Source organism: Gambusia affinis, linkage group LG22 (genome assembly GCF_019740435.1).
Source record: "Gambusia affinis linkage group LG22, SWU_Gaff_1.0, whole genome shotgun sequence".
Lineage (NCBI taxonomy): Eukaryota > Metazoa > Chordata > Actinopteri > Cyprinodontiformes > Poeciliidae > Gambusia > Gambusia affinis.
The window spans coordinates 9,375,337-9,399,135 of NC_057889.1; the positions used below are offsets into that span (position 1 = coordinate 9,375,337).

At 40.1% G+C, this 23,799-nt stretch overlaps 1 protein-coding gene across 2 annotated transcripts in view; it reads right to left on the reverse strand.

Moving 5' to 3' along the window:
- Nucleotides 1–432: 432 nt before the first annotated feature.
- sesn1 (sestrin 1) overlaps nucleotides 433–23,799 on the reverse strand; it is a 55,328-nt gene continuing 31,961 nt past the window's right edge. The window contains exons 1-9 of one of the 2 annotated variants that reach the window (XM_044106110.1): nucleotides 4,842–5,122; nucleotides 4,178–4,243; nucleotides 3,881–4,081; nucleotides 3,608–3,790; nucleotides 3,280–3,516; nucleotides 2,934–3,188; nucleotides 2,658–2,848; nucleotides 2,414–2,558; nucleotides 433–2,328 (exon numbers count right to left, since the gene is read on the reverse strand). In XM_044106110.1, coding sequence (XP_043962045.1) covers nucleotides 2,242–2,328; nucleotides 2,414–2,558; nucleotides 2,658–2,848; nucleotides 2,934–3,188; nucleotides 3,280–3,516; nucleotides 3,608–3,790; nucleotides 3,881–4,081; nucleotides 4,178–4,243; nucleotides 4,842–4,943 — 1,467 coding nt within the window. In that variant the 5' untranslated portion in view covers nucleotides 4,944–5,122 and the 3' untranslated portion in view covers nucleotides 433–2,241. Of the gene's footprint in view, nucleotides 2,329–2,413; nucleotides 2,559–2,657; nucleotides 2,849–2,933; nucleotides 3,189–3,279; nucleotides 3,517–3,607; nucleotides 3,791–3,880; nucleotides 4,082–4,177; nucleotides 4,244–4,841; nucleotides 5,123–23,799 lie in introns of those variants that run through there. The other variant, XM_044106109.1, reaches the window with a different exon arrangement.

Below are 23,799 nucleotides of genomic sequence, written 5' to 3' on the forward strand. Positions count from 1 at the left end.
GATGGTCAGGAGCAAAAAGAGACTTTGACCTCAAACTCACCACAGAAAAAAAGGGACCATTAACTGATCCCCAGTGAGTCATGCAGCTTTGAAGCAGGCGCAGTAAAATAAAACTCACATGAAAGTCCCTGAACTGTACTGATGGTAATAAACTGAACTATTCCCCTGAGGTCAGCTTACTAGTGATGATCTCAGCTTTTTGTATTCAGAGCCTTTAGCTTTAAAAGTCCCCACTTTGTGTCATTTTTTCATGAGTTATCAATGTCTCCAGTTTTTTGTTCAACCAAAACTATGTAACTCTACCTAACTGTGATGTGAGCTTATAGTTATGGTGATTGTGCTTGATTCCCAAATTGTATTGGTTTGTCTCTTTCATGAAGCAGTAAAAGTATATTTTTTTTAAGGACAAAACTACAAACAGTACACAATAACTCAGTATTATAGTTTATTTTATTTTTTTTACTTTTTCAATATTTTCATATAAAAACGTGTCAGTAACTGACATCAGTCAGAAGTTTGAAAGAAAAAGAAAACTTCCACTTCCTCTCAAACCACTTTCAAATGTACCATTCCTTTATCATTGCAGTTCTGCTCCTCCTCACATCATCGTTCACCTGATTTTCTCAGTCCACCCTCAGAAGAATGCAGTACTTTACTGATTTTTAGTAAACAAAAGAAATAAGCAGAGACCTTAAACCTGTGTTTAAAATTAAAAAAATAAAAAAATAAAAAAAGAAAGAAAAAGATGCTTTTGCACTGGTTAGACTTTCCTCGCAGGGAAATAAGCACAACTACAACCTTTTTGCGTTCGAAAGCTATCGACCGCAGGCAGCCCTGTGTGAGCTCTGGATCCCCGAGCAGCAGCCCAAAGAGAGTCTCTGCTCACCAAAGAGCACTTTTTACATGTTTTAAAAATAATAATAAAAAAAAACAAAAAAAAAAACAGAAGAGGTATTTTACTGGTAAAATTCACAATCAAAAGCTTTGAAAGAGTTAGGTCAACCAGTCAGGCGGGATAAGCGGAAGACGAGATATGACGGAAGCAAATCCCCTCCTGGAGAACCTGGTTTCCAAACTTTCTATTCAATTTACATTTCTGTGATTTTCTTTTTCCCAATACAAGAAAAAACAAAAGACATCATCAATGAAAAGAACAGTTTTCTCACAATAACAGAGCTACAGCAGAAGCAAGAAGGCTTTCCTTCAAAGTGCCTCGCTTTTTTTTTTTTCTTAAACAAATGAAATTCCAAGACATACATTTCTTTTTCTTGCTTCCACTTATTTTTGTGAAGCACACACAAACACTCACACCTCAGTCATCAGGATAAACATAACTCATCCACACCTGTACAGTCAAACTCAAAAAGGGCTCAGACAGTGTTCTTTTGAGTTAATCACCCCACATGCAGGGGTTTTCACACTCCTCAGATTAGCTTACTTTGACGTTTGAGATTTGGGATGTGGTTAAGGGAAAAAGAGGGCGGGGATAATGCAATGGATGTTTAATGGACAGGGGCTTTTATAAAGGGATTAGGGGAATTGGGTGAGGGGTGATTTTGGGCATCAATATGATCCCACTAAAATACAACTGGGAGCAGCAGCATCAGCACGTATGCACACTGTGCTGGATATAGTTCAGGCACACGTAGAAAACACTGAAACAAAAATGACAACACTAGAGTTAACACATTAAAAACATCCCCATTCTCATACAAAAGTGAAATAAAAAGATGTTTCAGAAACAAAACAGAGAACAGTGACGACAGAATCAAAAGTGCAGGCTGGATCTGGCTGCACAGCTTTCTTTCTGGGAAATTTCACCGGGATTCTCGATCCTAACATGAAGTGATACAGGCAATGCTGCAATACTGAAATGTAGTCCTGGATATCTCCAGTGTCAACGCTCTCAGACAGCACAACCTCCTGCCCCCAGCAGGGCTTGAGTTTGCTCAAGGCTGTCCTCTGTTGGTCGGTTTTGGCACTGCAGGCAGCGTCTGACTATGTTTATGGATCCACTTGTGGTTTGAGATGACTTCTCTCCAGTAGAAAATCTTCTTCCCTTGATTTCCATTTGTTCCAATCTTCTCTGAATCGCCCAACCAACAAACATTGTCAAAACCGAGAGCTCTTTTCGCTTAACCTCCTGCCGCCCCCAAAAACCCCCCTTCCATGTATGTTTTTTTTTTTTTCTTTAAGTGTTCCAGAGAGAGCAAAGACAACAGTAAAAACGCCAAAAGCACTTCATGTCATGTAGCGGGTGATCGCTCTCAGAGCGTATAACAGTTCTGCTTGCATCCGTGCTTCCATAAGAAGCAGATTAACGTGGACCTGCAGGAGAAAAGAGCGACATTAACACACTGCAGCAGTGCTAACCACACATAAAGAGCTCAAAACAGGAAATTCAGAGCTGTACCTTCTCGGAGTGCTGAAACTGCCTCCAGAAACTCTCATACATTCGTTTGGTGGTCTTCTCAGGGCTGCACACCATGGTCTTGATATAGATCTTAAAGCTGCGGTCCAGAAGCTGATTTATCTCCCCATAATCATAGTCGTCATACCTAAAGAAGACCGTGGAAAGCTGTCAGGAGTGAGAACACAGAGGGATGCAGAGCAGATTTTATTGCCAATATAAAATCAGATCCTATCTGGTGACGGACCTGATGCCAAACATGCAGTGGATGTAGTTCCAGATGGCTCTGCGCAGCATGCTGGTGTCCACGTCCTTATGTGTGGCCATGGTGTTGTATGTGAGGTTGTAGGCCATCTGAAACTTCTCGTCCAGCATCTGGCCCACATCAGGATACAACCTGTTGACCAGAGAGAAGCCGTGGTCCTCCCAGCTGTAGTCCTGCGAGAAACAGACGCAACATCTCTATAACATGCATCCAGACAACATTCTAAAGCCGCTTCAAAAGACTGTGTCTGACATTTACCTGAGCTCTGAATGTGGGCACCTGTTCCCCCCTCCTGGAGAAGTCCTGGTAGCCGTAGCTGGTGTCCTCAAAGTGACGAGAAATGTCTCTGGAGGGGACGCACTCCTCATCCTCCGACGTGACCACCAGCATGCTTTCCGTCTTCTCCCTTTCAAAGCGAGTGGCCATCTCTTCCTGGCTGGCCTCTTCATCGTCACGGCATTCCTGCAGCTGTTTCATCCTCTCCATCAGTTCTTCCACCTCGCCGCACATCTCCTGCGACAACGAGAGCAGGTATAGAACAGTCAACGACAATAAAGCGCTTGCTCAATTGAGCAGATTTTCCTCTTTGTAGGTGACCACTCACCTGATTGCCCAGCAAATCGTTGTGATGATTGGCGTGGCCGTTGCCGTTGGCTATGTCGCACACACAGTATTGGCTAACGGAGGGCGGTCTGAACGTGTGTCCGCCGTCGCAGTTGATCTCTGGCATGATGCCGCAGCCAAACGTGAAGGAGGAGAGGGAGTGGTAGTGGGTGAGCAGGACGACGCCGTGGATGAGCTCTGCCAGGGACCAGCTGTGCTCCTCGGCCTTCAGGAGGCGCTGAAAGCAACAATCGGGACAAGTTGCTGAACAGAACCACAACCAGAGATCCGGTTCTCGCAGCTGCAGCACGGGCTCTCCCTCTACTCACCTCGATGTGCTCCTTGGTGAGAAGCCACGGACGGTGGGCTAGGATTTTGTTGATCTCCCCGAGCTGCTGCAGTTTCTGCGGCGCTTCGTTCAGGCCGTTCAACCACTTTGTGTTCCCCCCGACCTGAAGGAAGTCGTTCACGTGCAGGTTGACCAGGTAGGAGCACTGGTGGCGAGCAGCCGCCTGTACCATCAGGTAATAAGATCATCAGATTGACAGAAAAAAGCTGATTCAATAGTTTACTTGGGGAGAGGTGGGAGGAGAAGGACGTACCATAATGCAGATGTAGTGCCTATAGTGCAAAGGCAGGGGTCCGTCCATCTGCAGCAGGTAGTGCTGCGTACGGAGAAAGCTCCCCAGGTACTGTGGGTGGAAGCTCATCACGAGGGAAATGTTGTCCAGCCGATGGAGGGCTGCAAATGCATCCTCAAATATCGCCTGCGTCCTGGCGTCCACTTTACTGACTTGAAGAATCTTAAAAAAATTTAAATTAAAAATAAATTGCGAATTAGTTTTTTTGTTGTTTACAGCATCTTACAGTATTGGATGAGATTAGAGATTGTCTCCTACCTCTTTTTCAGGGATAAATCTGCTTGGTCCACTTCCTAGGGGTCTTGGGATCCTTATGCCTAAATCCTATAAGACAAGAAAAAGGGAAAAATATGATCAGTTTTAATGTGAGAGGAAAGGAGAAGTGAATGCTGCAGTTAAAAGGTGCTAGAACCTTCTCTCTCTTTTTCTGCTGCAACACCGGAAAAAAATCTGATTTGAGTCTCATTTGTGCATAATATATTTAGTTTTTGAAAGTAAAAACAACCTGAATGTTAAGCAAAACACCCCCCACATTCACAGAGAAATCTTTACATTGTCTTTTTTTGTCCAGTAACTTTCCGCTGCTTGTCCAGACTTGTCCCCGAAGCACAAGCTGGGAAGTCCGGCAGAAAAGCATCATTCACAGGTGACACCGGGTTTAAAACACTTTTAAATGCATCCCATATCTGCCTGCTTTGTAAGATTTAAATTCAACTGAAGAGCATGCAAGATTTTCTTCCTATAAGTCTACACTCTCGTAAACAAGTCTGGATAAAAGACTGCACTGCAGCCAGTCCGCTGGAAGGACAAATGTCGCTTAAAACAATTCACAGAAATGTGACACCGTTTTTATTCACGCACAGCAAGATCAGACACTGCAATAATGACAGACATTTTTCATTTTTAGCGTAATTTATTTTACCTTTTTGGTGAGCCGTTCACAATGGGTGCATATCTTAAACAAGTCTGTCACTGCGACTGAATTATTCTCCACGTTTTCTGACGGTGCGATGGCGTGCCTCATTTCGTTTCCTCCGTTTTTCCTCTGCTTCTTTCCGCGGAGCAGAGAATTTAAAAAATAAACTGTGTTAATTTAAATGGCTCTGTTTCGTCCTGTCTTTGTTCCTTGGGGCACTGGTGGGGGAAAGTGGCTAGGCAGGCGAGCACTCCGCTGTTGCGGCCCCTCAGCAGAATACCGTTCTTTACAGCTCATACATTCGGTAAATAAGTCGAGGCTCGTGTGAGTGACACCACCACCAGCCAATCAGAACGCGAAAACAGATTCTAGACAGCCAATAGCGGTGCTAGACCCTGACGGGGCGTGGCTAAGCGTGAGGAACGATTGCGTCCTAAACATGAGCAGAAGGGGGTGTGACAGTCCCCCTCTAAGAAAACATCACCACTTCTCTCTGCTGCTTCTTTTGTTCTCTGTTCCTATTGATGATAATTTAATTTAGTGTTTTTATTGCTCTCTGTGTGCTAACTAAAGCCTGCAATCGACTGGAGCAGATTCCTGGACGATCTTTCCACCCAAATCAGTTCAATCAATACTGATGAAAAAAGCGTGATCATAGCTCTGCATTTCTTAAAATAGACCTGAGTAGCGCTGTAAGGTCAGTTTTAAGCAAAGATAGCACGTTATCTGTGTGCATCTTTGCAATGTGCATGAAAACAACAACCAGCTCTTGCAAGCAGCAGCAAGCCCCCCTGTCGGCTTGTTGCTGTACTGAAGGAGCAGACGAGAGGAGGAGGTGTAAGTAAGCTGAGCCTCCAGCTCTTTTTGGTGAGCACCAAAAATAATAATATTTTTAAAAAATGACATAGAGGTCCTCTGAAAGGACCGGCATCGCCACACCAAAATGGATGTCTGCATGAGCTGCTGTAACAACAACAGCCCTTCAGTTTGTGGTTTTGCACCGCAGCTTATCACATCACATAAAACCATTCCTCCACCAATCAGACCTCACTGAAGGTGGCCTTTTAAAGCCAAGAGGAAGCAGAGATAAGAAACGGACAGCTCAATAGCTTTGTTTATGCCAAGTCTGACAATAACATGTTCAGTGGAACGGCTTTGAACTAGTTTAAATAAAGCACAAGTTACTAAGTAAATGATTCCTCCCCCTCTGACATCAGGATATCACTTTAGAAGGCAAATTTTATTGGTAGGATACAGTTTCCACCTGACATTGACCTCGTTTTGATCTTTCCAATGGGATTATTGTAAAATAAACACTTCCATAAATTGTAAAGAGTTGGTGAAAGATGAGAACCTTTCATGAACTCAAAAACTAAAATATCAATTTTATTAAATTTTATTGTAGGACACAGTTTTACATACCACAATGTTAGTATAAAGTATTTGCCTGTTACAGATTTTTTTATGTTTTTGCTTTTCTAGGACTTAAATATTTCTTATTAAACAAACTTTAGTATCAGGCAAAAACTGTTTTCAAATCACAAATTTGAAAACAGTTAATTTTTCCCATGAATTGATTACTGCCTGGCTTCTAGTAGCAAGAAATTCATCAGCTGAACCTGTCTGACGACATGAAGTAGGCTAAAAGATCTGAAAAAGTAACATATGTGCCATGTGATGGAGAACCTCCTACCATCACTTTACATCACCTTATCTTTTAGAGGTGCTGCAGCATGCGCTTAGTCAATACATCGTAAACACTCCACAGAAGAGTGGTTCAACATTTCTCCTCAGTAATGTTAAAGATTCATTGTTTTTGCAAAGGTTGTTGCCACCAAGAATGGCACAACCAGTTATAAGATTTAGGAGGCAATTTATTTTTTCAGATGGCCAAGGTTTGTTGGTAGAGCCTTATTCTCTTAGTAAGTGAAATCATTATTTTACAAATCTACCTCTTATATTTAATGCGGTTATCTTCATCAGATGCTAAACCTTTATGAGCCACAGCATTTAGATTTGACAAAAAAGCAAACACAGCAGAAATCAGTAAGGAAACAAATACCCTTTCAAAGAAATGTGCACCCGAAGTCCTTAATAAGGGTTGTAATGGTGCATTTAATGCAAGGTACCACAGCCGAGACAACACTTAAATTCAACATTCTGGACAGGCCACAAATAAATTGCAGCACACAGTGAAGTGCTTTTGTTTTCCAAATGCCAGCAGGCAAATTAGAAAAGCACCGTATTTTGGTGGCTGTGGGCACACGCAAGCCCATAAATATCTGCATGTCATGGTTATTAGGGAGACTTTAAAATAACTTGTTTTTGCAGCTAATTGGGGAAGGGAGGAAGAGAGGCTATCTACCACCTAAACATTCATCCATTAACATTAGTATTTGTAGAACTCTGAAAGGCGAAAAACAGATAAACAAGTTAAATTTGGAAATCATGAGCTAAAGAGGAAGTTAAAAGAAGGGAGGCAAGTCAACAGCTGTAAGCCTGCACAGCCAGTTTCTCAACCACTTTCTAGCCCCCAGCACTGATAGCTGTTTAGCACCATATTCAGCAGGTTCATTGTGTGTGTGGAGCCAGCCCCTGCCAGCTCCTCTCATGACGCCACAGGTTGGGGTGCTGGCCAGTGGTAAACATGTTCCCACAATTGGAGTCAGCACTCCCAGGCTTGCTGGGAGCCCCATGGCTCAGCAAAGCTGGACAAGAGGCTGGTCAGCATTAGGGCTGACGACACACCAAACCTTTTCACATAAAAGCGCTTAGGCTCAGGGGTCCGGCCTCGCAGGCGCGGGCAAACGCTATTGTCAGTGTGCACGCACTGACTAGGCAGTTAGCGTTTGCACATCCGACGTGCTCCCATATGTCGGTTAGTGTTTTAGTAAATACTGTAAAACATAATTTTGAGTTTTTGTGCATCATTTTGCATCAAAAATGAGATTATTCATAAAATAAACCTGGTTTATTTCCAGGATTCATGTCCCTAAACAGCCCCAAACATCAATATTTTTTTCCCTGGGATTATATGTGATAGACCAAGACAAAGTAGCACTGAATGGAGCTAAATACAGGACGATCTAGGAATAAAGCTGTACAGAATGATGCTCACAGACTCCTTCCATTCAATATCTCAGAGCTTGACTTAGCGTGCAAGGAAGAAAGGGTAAACATTTCACTCTCTAGACGTATATGGCCTTGGCCTTTATAATAAAACATAAAATAACTCAAGGGTGATGCATACTTTTGCAGAGTTCTGTGAATTTTTCCATTTTAATTTAGAGAAAAGTGTATTCATTTTCCATTTTTAAGGGGCTCTTTGCTACATTAACAGCGTGTGGATGCAACGCTATCTTCGGATGAACCAGTTTGGAAAAATCTCACATAAAAAATAAAATAAAATAAAAATCAAGAGAGTATGACAAAAATGATTTTAAATAAAGTGACATTTTAAGGAGTGAGGTCTGCACACCCACCTCCAGATTCCTCAGGTGTCTATAGATAAGATTATTTCCTGCACTTCATTTTCCAGAATTGACATGATTAAAGAAAACGTGCCGTTGCTGCTGTCACAGCCTGCTACTCTACACATATTCTCGTCACCTTTTGAAGATCGCTCAGAACACAATGTGACATATAAAACCACACTGCGGATGTCTCAGGGGAATCTGAAGACATACATCGTTAGGCGTCTCACTCATTGTGTTTGATGTCACCTGCAGGGAGCCTGAACTGTCAATCAGCTATTTTTACAAGAGGAACTGCAGCAAAGCAAATAAGAAAACTATCAAATCACTGAGTGAAAATAACCAGGACAAGATATTTTGAGAAGCTTCTTGCTGTTGCTGGGAATACACCTGGAGTCCTTTATAGACAGAATGGCCGACAGCATGCCGGGAGCAGTCGGACTCTCAGAAACAACAGGAATCGTTAATTGTTTGAGATACTCATCAGCTAGAGCAAAAAGGCGTGAACAATAGATACGTTTCCACTTGACTTAATGTCAATGAAAATACACTCCAACTGCTGGAAAAGCAGAAGAAAAAAGAACATTCAGTTATTTCTTTCACATTATAAACAAGATGAAAAGCTGTTTTTTCCAAAAGCATTCATATTCACTTTTGGTCTACTTTTTATCATCTCAAAATGTTGAGAAAACACCTTCAGACAATTTTAAGAATCATAAAAGATATACATGTTAGTTAGGTATAAGACATGAACATAATCTACAATTCACAGTTCATCGGCAAGATTACTTTAAGGTATTTAAAACATATTAGAGAACAAAGTAGATCTCAAAAGTAATGTGAATTGATCCAACTGAACAATGTGCATGTAAGGCACAAACATCAACAAAGCATTATTAGGTAGAATATAAAATAAAACTGGTTTATTTAAAGTTTAAAGTACTAATATACAACTCTGAGGTAGAACGGTGTTGTAGGACGTTTTCTTATCTCACCATGTCTGATGGCCTATCTAAAAACAGGTTTTGTGGGGGTGTAAATGTGACGAAATCAAACGTATTTATGACACATCAAGTCTTGTTCCATTTATAGAGCATCACTTATGATGTCCTCAAATTACTGCATTTACTTAAAATTGACAGCAAAAGTTTATGACACATTCCAAGTGCTATTCTTAAGAAAAGAAAACCAATTAGTAATCCAAATCTATATTTACATTGGTTATTGGTGATATATAGACTCAGTCAGGTGCTTCTTGTGCAGATTATTATTTAAAAAGTTAAAATGTTACCTGGTTAATTAGTCAGGCTATGAGCTCTGGTTCAGCCTGCATTTCGCTGCTGCTTATAGCTTGTTGAACTAGCATAAAACTCATGCCGCTCCTTTAATTTCCAAGCCAATTAGTCTTTCTTTCAGCCAGCAGACCAGCAGTGCACAGCAAAATCAGTATTGGGTGGTTTTAAAATACTATTTTCTTATTTTATTCATTTTAATACCAATAAGTAGCCCATACATAAGAAAAACTAATGTAAAGTTCACTTTTGCAATATAAACATTAGCTTGTGAAGCTAAAGGAGAAATAGTAAAATAAGACCAATGCATCTTTTCTGCAAGAGCAGAAAAGCAGGAATGGCAGAAATATCATTTTCTCTTCACTTTGACAGATCATCAACATGCTCTAATCCTTAAAGATCCGATGTCATTATATCGCCTTGAATACAAAGAAAAGCAAAACACAAGAAACTTAGACAGAAAATGGGCTCTAACCTCTTTGCTGTCAGTAGGCCCATGAACAAGAAAAGCACTGCATAAAAGCAAACCAAACTCTGTTCAGGCTTTGTAGGGTTAGTAATTTTAGAGAGAAAACAAAGTGCTAATGGTGTAAAAGGACTTTATTTGGACATATTTTGTACCATTAAAAAAACACAACTATGCAGTAAAAATATGTGAATAAAAGTTTTACGCTCACATTAATCTTGTCCAATCACCAACCTGTGCTCTGTGAACAGCTACTAGTCATTCAAAGTAAATTTATCTTCCTTTATAAAACCACAGGTTCGATGACATCTTAAGTGTGAACACCATTAAGTGCTTGTGTAAAAAAACTACTTTGTTACACCAGTTATAACGTAAAATGTGCTAAAAACCAGTGATTAAATCTGAAACATGTGACAATTTCGTAAAATTAGTTATTTTTTGACAAGTTACTAACTTTGGGAGCTACTTTCTCCTTTCCAGCTGTTTCCCTGCTTTACGAGAGCTCATAAGCCTTTATGCACTAAAGAGGCTGATAAAACTTAATAAGATTCAACAACAGGAGAGGAAGCCATGGCAGATGTAAACTCTTGCACATGTTTTCAGCTCTGTGGCTGCTGTGTTTTCTCATGCAGTTAGACCCGAGACAACCACAGAAAGTGTGGGGATGTTCAACAAGTGGCACAAGTTCACAGACCAGTTTAAACCCGACCTATCGGTGCGCAGAAGAGAGGAAGCAGAAAACCCTCAAGCACTGACATAAGCCTAGCAACAGGCTTCCACCAATTGCAGCGAAGAACAACAGTTTCAGGAACCAATCTTCTCCGGTTGTGTCTCTCTAGCTTTCTTAGAAAAAAAGGAAAAACAAGAAAAAAGTTGTGCCGAGGTATGAAGTTCACCGGGCAGCCTAATGTATTTGGTTTCATACAGTGTTAGGTTTGCTCTTGTGTTTGCAAAGTCATAATTTGTCTGTAGGAGATTCAGTGACAAGAGGAGGCAAAACAAAGGTCTCCGAACCTCACAGCAAACACCAAACCACATGTTTCAGATTAGCCCGGAGGCTCAAAACAGCCAGGCTTGTCTGAGAAAAACAACCAGAGAACTTTTTCCATGTAAACAGATTCCCCTGAAAGCTAAAAAACATTAAAGGGAACAATCAATACAGTTGGATTGTGGAGGTCTGCAGGGTTTTAATTCTAAACAGTAAAAACTGGAAAAGGTATCCCCCATAACACTCTTCAAACGCAACTCTAAATACGAGTCTCTGCATCTCAGTGAACGCTTAACATAGAAAAATGAAAGTTTAACCCTTACCTCCCCACTCGCAGAGCAGAAACAATAGCAGGAATAAGTTTTTAAAACCTGTTTTCACTTCATGTAAACACTCAGAGTGTGACCCATGTGAGAATTAGAGTCACCTCTTTGATCTCTCTAAATCTTGTTCCTTGTTCTCAATGTTTTTTTTTCCCGTATTATCTGTGTGTATTTTGGCGATATATCAGAGCGGAGGGAGTTCGTAGGGTGACGCTTTTCTAACGGTGACCAGCAACCCCTCCAACCCCCACCTCCACCAGACCAGCGGGTCCTAGACCTGTGCACACCAACATTGCAGCGAGGAAATGGTCTTTGGAGAGGAACTGCAGGGAGTGCACTACAAATAAAAAGTAAACAGCATGGAGGCAGAAGTGTCCATTTTCAAAAATCTTTTAAGCATCTATGGGCACTGTGGGCAGCCATTCAGGGGAAAAAGGCGTTGGCTTTGTTACCCAGAGTGCACGTGTGGAAGAGCGAGTTCCCGGGGATGTTATTCTAACAGGGATATGGCAGCTGTCACAATACGGCAAAGTCTGAGAGAAAAGATCCCACAGAAAAACAAGAAAATACCAAACCCTCCCCCTGCTATCTTTAGCCTGATATGTCACAGCCACCACAAATCAGCACAACGTTTCTCAGTTTGTTAAAAACCAAACACCTGCAGCTTTGCTTTCACATCTTGTGGGATATTAGTGGAAATACTAATTGTATGTTTAGTCATTTTATTTGTAATTCAGAGACAGTAAACTGGCCAAGATGAGCCCATATCAATTCTAAAGAACTCATAAAAAGGACAGCCTGCGGTCTGCTCTTACTTTGTGCCTCCTTGCAAGCACAGCTGTTTTCTTTTCTTCCCCTGACAAAACCTCACCTTGTAGCTGACTGAGCAAAAAAAAATTGACTCATCCCTTCTGGAGTGCAGCCAGAAAGCTGTTGGTCATCGTTCTGTCATTTACACAGGCTGTGGTGGGGAGATTCAACTCGCTTACCTGTCGTGATAAGGAAAACAGAGGTGTTGATTCACTGCCATGAAGCTACATGTTCATACAAGAGGATTACAGCAGACAACAAGAGAGCAGAGCCTCTTGGAAAACAGAAACCTGTTGAGCCGCAGAGTCTGAAAGTTTTACTGTTTCCTTGTTGCCTTTTTTAGAAAGAACTTCAGTGCTTTGCAGAAGAGGAAGGTTCGTCTCTTCTGCTTGTCGACGCCGGTTTCACTTCTGTCCCTGCTTTTCCACTATCTGCTCTCTCAATCTTTAGCCTTCACTGAGTTGCTTTTTGATTGCAAAATGGAAAAGGTTATGTGATACTGCCGTATTTTAAAAGGGGCGAGGAAATGATCTGACCTAATTGCAATCATCAGAACCAGAACGACCGAGTCATATTACTTCATTAATAGGTGATGAGCTCTGGTACCAAATGGTGGAGCAAAACGGCAGCCAGAATCAGCTGTCTTTCTGTATTGATGAAAAAGTACTTAAAAGGTGATAACTAACCATGCCGGTCATGCTTAACACATCGATAAATATGCACTCTTATGTTCTTTAATTTAGTTTTTTCAAATAATAAAAGAAGTTATAATCATGTGTAGTGTGCAGCACATATATATATATATATATATATATATATATATATATATATATATATATATATATATATATATATATATATATATATATAGCAAGAAAGTTGATGAGTTGCCGACAGTGAGGTGACCTTTGCTAAATGCAAACACATTGATCTGATCTGGTGAGCCGGTTTGCTAGCCAAACCTCTCTCACAGCAGAGCAGAAGATAACATTTGATTGAAATACCTTTGCCGAGGTAAATAAAATTGCTACTTAAGATTGGCTTCACATGTAAAAATTGGCCGATCACCGATTCCCCAGAATTAGGGAAATCGGCACTGATAAATCAGTGCATCCCTAGAAATGGTTAAGTTGATTTAAAATGTGGAAAAACATTTAGTTTGACCAGTTAATGACCAGTTCTAACTTATACCTGATAGTCCAAGCAAAAATCCCTCTGTTTGCTGTAGTTTGGCAACTTAATCAAAACATTATTTAAAAACAAAATCTGCACTACCCATTTAGACAAGATTGGTGTGAGTAGAGTCTTCTAGATGTATTCTTTGGCTGGTTGGCCAGATAATCAACATCCCTACTTAGAGAACTAGGACTCGTATGCTCTGTTTTTGAACAGAGCAGACGAGTAATGAATCACTGCTTTTGTGTCTTAGGAGTAAAGCCAGGAGTAAGTGGAAGTTTTTTAAAGGAAACATGAGCCTGGGGGCTTTTAGGGGGAAAACTGTAACATAATCTTCTTTGCATGTTGGCCAGTGATTGCTGGATCATACAACTCCAGTAAAAAAAAAAATTTTTTAAACTTTGCAGCAAAGCTTTTCCATCAGATTTTACTTGCAATGCAGTTTATAGTTAACACCTCAGCTCTGCTGCATTAAAAACCTATTTAAAGCTGATTTATTTCCAATTTTTGCTTTTAACTAGCACAGGGCAAAGGTCCACCATGCTTAGTTACAGCCACTGAATTATGATCGTTAATCTCTGGTGGCTCCCCTTTTCTCCTCTCCAATGGCCTACTTTCTTGGGCCGCAAGTTTAACTTTAAACAGAGCTGCACTAAATATACACATAAGAGCCAGCAGATTTAGAATGTGTAAACATGGGGGATGGGCATAACATACACAAACATAAGGCGTATCCACATGCATGTGAACGCTCTCGAGACTATAACCAGCAAGTTCCTCAAAGAAGTGAAATCACATGACATGAGATCACAGAGTTTAATGGGGAAAATGCTAAGGTAGGCAATTTGAAAATGCTTGTAAATATGTGACCGCGACTTGAGAAAAATCCAATAATGATAGCAGTACTACATACTATAATGAATTAAAATATTAAATCATAAATTGTGAATAATTAAAGAGCCAGTACAAAAACAAACAAACCAATCATGTCCTCCCAGTAGGTTTACTGTGGAAATCTAACATTAATATGACATTTGGAGGTCTGAATATTCAGTTTATTCACTTATTGTGATTTTTTTTTTTTTTATGTGAGAATTACTAACAGCAGCCACAGGTTTTAATGTTAGCTTCTATAACTAAAGATGGAATGGATCCATACTGAATCCAAAGGTTTATTCAGCTGATGCATGCTTAAAAATTTATGAAGCACCTGGTTTATTACCTGGCTTTGTCTGACTACCAGGTTACCCAGTGTTTGCATCCCTGAGGCAAGTGGAGATGGATCAATATATAGTCAGGTGAGACTGTACTTTAAAGAAATATTGGTAATAAGTGGGCCACTTATTATCAACATAACTCAGAGAAAACTAAGTCTTTAAGAACATAACTCCTGTAGTCGCAGCAGTGATTTCTGGGCTGCAGTGTTTTTTTAACCATTGTCCTATTGCTTGAACACACCTAGTCCAAATGGTTAAAAAAGTGAAGAAAAACTCAGCATGTCATCAAGTTCATCAGAAGCCTGTTAATGGCTCATCAGTTTAAATGAGGTTGGGTGAAGCAGGCCAGCAGGAGAACAGGTGCTGCAGGCTCTTGAGGGGTTGCTCGGTGCAATTTGTATCTGCACAAAGATCTTTAAAGACACACAGACGCAGACAAGTGGCGTCAACATTCTCATCTATCTGGCTTTTGAAGTCAAAAAAGGGAGTTATTTGACTATTTTTGTCTAGCAATTATGTTTAAATCCTAACTTTTACACTTGGAAACTTTCTGTTTGTTTTTTACAGAGTTTCTACAGTCTTGGAAAAATGTGGAATTAGCTCCCCCCCCCCAAGATCTTTCAGGCTTCGATAAATATGGAAATGTATGTTTTATTTACCAGAGTTTATGCCTTATTTTATTTCAAAAACACACAAAATGCTGTTTTGTGTTTGATTTATTGTTTTATCCTTTACTTGTCACCCTACAGTTTATCAGTATTTTGTTTTTAGAGTTGCTTCCTGGGAACCGACAGAAATATAGTCAAAAGAACACAAAAAATATCTCTTTTAATATTTTATTTGCCTCTAAACAACTGTCTGGGTTTAAAACTGAATCTGTAAATATCAAATCTTTTATAAGGACTCCAAGTACAGCTTTTACACTACAGGTGCTTTGAATGTTTATAAAACAAATAAGCTATCAAACTTTCATTCAAACAATTTAATTTAAGACTAAGATCATTCTGTCCTGATTTGACAAGTCTAACCGTTATAGATCTTAAAATAAAATCTGAATATCGAAACCGTAATACTGAAGTGTTAAGGGGATAAAAGATATATTCAGTATGAACATTATACGTCTTGGATTATCAGGTTTTTTTTTTACCCAAGTCTTAAAACAGTGGGTTCATTTTGTTGGGTTTGTGATTGTGTTCATTTTTAACGTTTACAAACTCTTCGTGGACCTTATGACCTCAACATAAATGCGACTGGATTGTGTGTGTGGTCCCTTATCTCATGCCACAGGTAGTGTTGAACATATTTGCTCTGTGGTTAATCAGTTACAAACCTGTGTAACTGAGAAATGAGCTGACCAGTAGTTAAAATCTTTAAGTCCCCACCAAGCGGACCCGAATCTGTGCCGAAAATCTCACCAAGTTACATGTGACTCGCACAATCACAAGAAATTGAGATTCTGTAGAGTGCAGCGTACCATACTAACGATTTGCAGAAAAAAGTGCAGTTGTGCAGTAAATGGTCTTACATAGCCACAATAGGCAGACATCAACAGCAGGAGATCAAGCACTATTCCCATTGGTGTCAAATTTGATTAAATTAACTACAGTAAGAAAATAGGAAGTAATGCAGGATAATTGACCCACTTATTAAACTCAAACCGTGGCTTCATTGACTCTTTGAAATGAGGAAGACAAGAAACCATGAGAAATTAAATCCAAATTCCAAACTTTAGACAGATTTTTGCCAAGACTTTGACGTGCGGTGACTTCTTTCATCTGTGATTATGTCACACAGACCAGGCAGCCAGGTTAAAGAGTGCAAGCTTAATAAAATGAGAAGAAGGTGGAAAAAGTGATAGGAGGAGCGAGGACCGAGGGAGAGGATTATTTGACCAGCATGCAGAGAGAAAGCGCCTCATACCTTATCATGGGTAAGTAAACACCGAAGCGCAGTCTGGAGTGACATCATTGTCCCTGAAAATCAATAACCAGCTACTTCCTGTGCAGTGGGAAAAATCAATGACTCCATGCATTAGATTACCTATCTTTGCCCACTCACCTGCAGAGGTGTGCACACATACAAATACTGCAGGAAACAGACTGATGCACAAACTAACTTCACAGTCAAAGTTTTAATACCAGTATTTGTGCAGCTTCAGGGGAGAGTCGGCCCATTACAGGATTAGCAGCTGCCAAAGAGTGGCATAGACCTACTGCTGAAGTCTAACGGGGATTATGGCAATGCCAAATCAGATTTTTATCAAGTTACAAACACACCAGGGCAGCATGAATCAGCAAAGATCCCCCTGCTTTCATCGGCCTATTGGTTGTCATTATGCAATAACGGCTGAAAGGTTGAGTTCAGCGTTTAAAAGGTAATAAAACTCATGCATGCAGAAAAACAACATTTCCAAATGACATATGTATTTTTTGCATAACCCCCGAAAGCTCCCTGTAAGTTTCGAAGCCACAAACAAATGTCTGGAATGTGGTCAGTGCTCGACGTGCCACTGAAAGTCAAAACTGCAGCTGAAAGTGCTCTTGAGGTTCTCTCAGCGACAGGACAAAAAGGAAAAAAAAAATCAGGGCATAAAAAGCTGGGTTTAGTGTTATGAACACGCCTCTCAAGATTTGCCCTCGTTGCCCTGCAGAGGCTGGGATATGACACGGAGCAGAAGAGTGAGAAATTCAGTGTGTTTCACCTGTTTGCACAAGAGAGAGAGTTTGTATCACAAGTTGAGGAAATGATAATACAAATATAAAATAAAATCAAGTAAGTAAGAGTAATATATTGATACTCTGTGATCACGCTGCATAAATCCAATTCATAAAATGTGGTTTCAGAAAAGAAAAACTGACTCTCAACTCTCTTTTAAAACATAAGAAGAGGTGACTGTATTGTCTGCCTAACCAAACCAGACTGAGTTTCATTATCACATACACCCTGAATATTGTTCTTGGTGGGAACAATATGTGTGGTTGGCCACCGCAGATCTTTCAATACTGGCTGTGAGTGGGTGTGCAAGTTTTGGTACACTCAGCCGGGGCCATCTTTCTCTCCATTTCATGCTGAGACTCCAAATGCTGCAACCAGCAAGTCTACAGTGGGTTTCTAGGTCAAGATTATTAAAGAAAAACAATAATTTAGCTACAAATACTGTTTGTTTTGTTTTACTGTTTCAGATCTCATTAATAGAACTACCTTGTCCCCCATAGCCTTTCAATAAAAAGCATATATTCTTTAAGAATCTAAAGGTTTATATTAATTCTTCCTTTGAGCCTCTTAATTATCAGCATCTTGTAAAGGGATTCATCACTTCATAATTCATCACTGTAGAATTATGAAGTGGTTTGGAAGTTTAAAGAAAAAAGCCTAAACTGTAACTGTAATATTTACCCTCTTTCCACTGTATCCCCAAAATGTGGCACAATCAATTTCCTACATAGGTCACTTTAATAATAAATTAAGTTCATGTTAGTTTAATCTAGTCAGAGTGTAAAGTTTTGTTTTAGTTGCACATGCACGGATGTTTACATTTTGCTAACCATGCTAATTGCTAAACACATGTAATGCAGTAGGATGCCTCTGCCTTTAAAAAAAATGACAAATTATAATGAAAATATCTTGAATGTTGTTTAATTCTTATATATTAGCTATAAGAAAATCAATAAACTCAAGTTAGTATATAAAAATAGAAACTACCAGATTTTGATCACCACATTGCTACTCTGCATACTGTACACTTAATATTGTACACATTTTTTAAGTCAGAAACAAAGTGACTGTTTAACAGTTGGCTCTCTGTAGCCTCATGTTTACAGCCGTGCACATTTCCCTTTCAGCGCCGTCAAGGATCCGATCATTGTCCATGTTTGTGCGATCACAGGCACATGTCTGGAGAGGACAACTAATCTCTTTATTCAGCAGAGAAAAGGTCTGGCCTGCAGCCTATATATCCGACCCCTTGCTAACCCGCCTGCAGGGCCGAGTCAGCTTACACCACGCCGAGAGGCATCCTGCTGGGTCGGGGTGCGTTCTCTACGGGACTCCCACAGGAAGGCTTCACACAATACTCTACTCTCCTTGAAGAGGACACACAAAACGACTGCATGCAAAGAACATCAACTGTACAGAGGCAGCGAAGCACGCTGAGACAGATGAAGGTGAACTTTCACACTCACACACACAGGCTTTAGCAGACAATGGACAGTGGAACTGTGCCATAAGGGAAGGCTGTTAGTCAGTCACTGGGCAACTGGGGCAGCAGATGGTCATCTTCCCTTCCACTAACACCAAGCAGGAGAAATGGGAGGGGTGAAGTTCTGGCAACTGGTCACCTTACAGAGTACATGGGAATGACTCAGCCATAACGCATGAAGCAAATGAGCTGGACGGTGAATGAGTGAGTTTCAGCATAGAAATGGAAAGAGTTTGAGACAGATGAACTGACTATAATATAGTTCTTCCTGTGGGGTGGAGCTTTCAGTCAGGTTTGGTAATATGATATAAAGCTGCAGGCTCAAACAGTCAAGCAAACAAACCACCAACAGATCAGACATGCAAATGAAAAGGGTAGAGATTAAGCCTCAGAGCAGAAAGAGCGAAATAGGGTGAAGGTCAGCTGAGACATCGAGAATAGAAGGGGGAAAAAACAGAGGGGATGGTTTTATATCCTGTTGACCAGTTGCTGCGCCTCAGCATGAACATTTTCATTGGACAGTGTGCGTAGGAATAGTCGCACAGAAGTATGCAGGGGTGTGAGTCTACACACAAAGGGAACCATTTATGATCTTTGCCCGTCTCAGCTCATGCTAACGGAGAAGAAAAAAAAACAACTGCACAGCATTCTTGCATTTCTCTTTTTTTTTCCCTCTTGCTTGTGAAAAGGAATGTTTCGGGATGATTAAGTCTATAACAAGAATCATTCTCCATAAATAAAGGACTTTATTTATGGAGTCTCCAACTGCTCTACAGGTAGAGAAGACACAGGAAAGACATGCAGCAAATTTTGCTCCAGAGTTCAAAGATGTGCAGTGAGAGATTTGTTGGCAGCAAAGTGAACCGCTGTCGAGTAAACATGTTTGTTAAGAAAAAGTTACATCACAGTTGGAGTATGAGACAGCAATAAGTCAGATTGAAGGATTGGCTGAAAGTGACTGAACAAACAGTACAAGTGAGAAACTCAAGGAAGAAAAGAAGTGGCTTAATAAAGGTAGGAAGATACTGAAGTGATACACAAACATGAGTTGTGAAAATATTTTTCTATTGGGAAAAGTTGAGTTCATAAAAAATGTCAAGGCAAAACGTTAAAGTATTTTCCCCAATCCAGATTTAAGGTGATTTATTTTTAAAAAGACAAAAACACACATAAAGCTTTAGATTTATCTGCTGACTTAAATGAACCGTATTAGCTGTTCAGTTCCTTCATCACTGCTTTTCTTTGTCCAGCCATTCCTCTCTCCCCAGTTTTACTTGTTCCAATGCATATTTGCCTTAAGGCAGTCCCGATCGATCATTGTTTTCGACTGTGGGACATTTAGGAATGTGTTCGAAGCACTCCTCTGAACTGTTGTGTGACGCATCTCGTGAAGCACCTTTGTTAATGTTTCTGTGAACCAGCAAGACTCCTAGTTCAAGGAAAGTTAACCCAGATTACTGCCAGCAGCTGGAACTGACACTTCCAATCGCTCACATACAAGTGATTAGTCATCGTAAGAGAGTAAGAGGCAGAAAACCCAAACAGGCATGCTTTAATTTAATCAGGCACCTGCTTTTCTGCTAAGAAACAAGAAACACATGAAGTGAGTAAAAGCCAAGGCTAATCAAGGAATCTTATAAATCATTTAGGATTCTTCCTTGATTGGTGGCTTATTTACAAACTAAAGGCTTGTGGCATTTTGTATTTAACAGCACGAGCATTTGATGACAGTGTTTATCCCAGCTTTTGAGTTAGCTTGTGGTTCACATCTTGCACTCTTTTTCAAACCAAATAAGCAGAATATGTAAACTGTTGGATTTGCTGCTGATTTATACAGCAAATCTGTTTAAAACAGGAATTACTGTGGGAGCTCCACAGTTTGACAGTTAAAATTGTGCAAGTGGTGTTTCTAAGAATCTGCGAGTCTTCCAACATGCAGAGATGCATATAACAAAACTGAATTTAATTGCTTCAGAATGCTTGGATTTAAACCAAATCTAATTGCTTTTCTCTCCTAAAACAGTCTTTCTATGACACATTGAATGATTCCTAAAAGCCTAAAAGAGTTTGGGTCTCCATTTGGCACTCAACCTTGTGAGCAGAGTTTTGAAAAACACCTTCAGGTGCCAAGTGCTTGTAAAGTTTATTTTTTATTTTTTTCATATTTTAACCATACAAATTTAGAAAATACTGCAGGTTAAATCCTGTCTGTCTAATTTTATACAACCTCCTCCTTGGTATCCCCTTGAGATAAACACATCTCTGATGTTTTCATGTTTTCAGCTGATGGGAGGAAGGCAATGGAGAGCTGGGAGTGAAATGGAGGGACTGGTGGTAACCTACAGTATATAATAAGTCATATTTCTTTTCTTCTGGGCTCCCAGCAGACTGAGCCTCAGTTTGATAAATAGCAGGCCCCCTCAAAGCAACAGATGCTACGACTCAAACCCCCTCAAATTCAGCAGCTCTGCCAAAAAAACAACAAAAAAAGCAGAGTCAAGGCCCTCCTTGGCTGTTGCACATACTGAAAGCCTGCGAGTTTGAACAGTGCACAGAGAAAACAGGGCCCCCTCTATGCTTCAGCCCCCTGCTACTAAGACAACCCAGTTTCAGAAGACTAAAGTCCCTAGACTTTATCTGAAGGGAGCGCTCATAAAACTGCAACTTCTTCACTTTGCTGAATAAGGTCACTGCTCCACCGCTTTTAAGTTTATTTGCACAAGTTCTTCTTTTTGATGTCTGTGGTTAAATTATTATTGTTTCTCTTTATCAAATAAAAATCCTCCCTGCCCCATCCTTGCAAACACTCCAACTGCTGAAACGATTAGGGAGCATGGAAACAATTGTGAAGAGGGAGGAAGCATTTTCCACTCTGCTTTCCAAGAACAACGAAAAACACTGGATTCTTGAAAAGTGCAAAAACAAATTCTCCTCCTTGAAGCCAGGTAGAGGTCTTTCTTTAAAGAGAAGGATAGTTTGGTGTTTTGTGGTGTTGTAGAAGAATGTCTGCTGTAAAGTCTGGCAGTAAGTTGTGTTTTTGAGGGCAAAATGACAGAAAGAGAGGGAGAGTTTTGTTTTGCAAGTACAAATGGGGTGTTTGATTAGGACGGATAACAATTAAATTTCACTAAATTCTCCTTGTTTTGCTTTATAGCTTTCAGAGAAAACATGTCCTTCATAGGTGAGCTTTAAAGGAACTTACATTTTCAGGTTGTCTCCGTGCGACTGTTTAGGTCTACACAAGCAGCAGGTTAAAGTGGCTCACGAGATACTGAAAATACTGAGAGATAGTGGGTAGTGCTATCAGATGCCCCAATAGTTTCTACAGCGGCCTCAAGCACATATGGAGACAGTCCCATGACCTCAGATTGGCCAGAGAGGCCTCCAGCGAGTCGTGATACAGAAACACAGACCACAGTTTTACAAATCTGAATCTTTAAAAGGCATTGGCTGGTCACCTGTCTCAAGCTATACCAAAGTTTAACAAAGTTTAACTAAGCAAAAGTTTATCTTAAAAACCATGTAAAGTCCTTTTTATAAGATGTCAGAAAAACAGCTGGATTAACCGTCTTTTGCAGCTGTCTTTAACATAAAATAATGCAAACCTGTCCCTCGTTCACCTACCATATATATTCTTCACCTGCAAGAAGGGGTAGGTGATATGGACTTAAGGTTTTATCACAATATTTTGTGATATTATTGTGACAATGTATTGTAATGTAACGTAATGATAACAATTCATGACCTTCTTTTAGGTCATGACTGAGTGACATGGCACAAACACAAATACTGATCTTGAAAAACCATCTTATTTGTAATAGGCTTCTTAAGGACATTGATTTTTGTTACTTATCTGCATTTCATCATATTTTCAGATTTATTGATATGTGGCAAAAATAGTCAAACTAACAGTCCCAACAATATTGACAGTTTTAGAAAAGTCCTTAATTGGAATTTGTCCTGACAATAATTTATGATAAAAAATTTGTCACGATAAATGATAAACAATACGATAAATGCCCCACCCTACTTAAAAGACTAATATAACTGGTAGCATTTCCAGTGGCAAAGCAATGAAGTCCTGGTGTGAGAACTTACGGATCCCTGATCATCATTCCTATTAAACCATTTCATTAAAATAGCAAATTTAAAATTATGAAATTTATGACCATTGCATCAGTCTAGCAGCTACCTGAGCAGATAGTCTGACCAACTAGTCATCCATCCATCCATGGTATGTACCTGTATGATCATGCAAGGTCATGAGGGAGTTGGTGCTTACCTCCTGCAGTCATTGGGTAAGAGGTCAGGTATTCCCTGGACAGTTCGTAAGCCCATCATATAGCAACACAGAGACAGAAATGCATTTTCCTTAAAAATATGGAACCATTTAAGAGGAAATAAACACTTTCCAATGGATATGAGGTGTATTGCAAAGTATTGCTACAAAAAACAAATTCTCTGACTTTTTTGTATTAAACTATGTTTTTTTTATATATATATCCACTACCACAAGGATGTCAAACACCTAATTTCACAGAATGTTAACAGCCCATTTCAGAATCTAATGTACCCAGGCGGTACAGCTGAAATTACTAACTATATTATTTTCACCCTAAGCTTTTATTTACAACTAAAACCTTCCAGGCTAATGAGCAAATGGTCTTGCCAGTTTATCCAGATTAGAAAACAACTAAGCAAGATTTACTGCGGTGGGACAACGAAAACAAGTAACGAGTAAAACAGGAGTTTATGTGGGTCAAGGTAACAGAACTTGGGCTAGTTTCTCTGTGCTGTAAGAAAACCCAACATCTGAGCAACAATGGAGAGTCATAAGCAGAAAAACAAAAGTCAGGATCTGTCTGGAGCTGCTGTGAGCGGAGGCCAGGATCAGTAGTGGAGATATCGGGGATGCAGTACAAAGTCTGTTCAGGTGGACCTGATAAGAAAGGTGGAAGGGCAAGGGAAGCAAAGACAAAGTCTAAGTGAACCCAGACAAGCTGGTTTGTGACAGGGGTTTC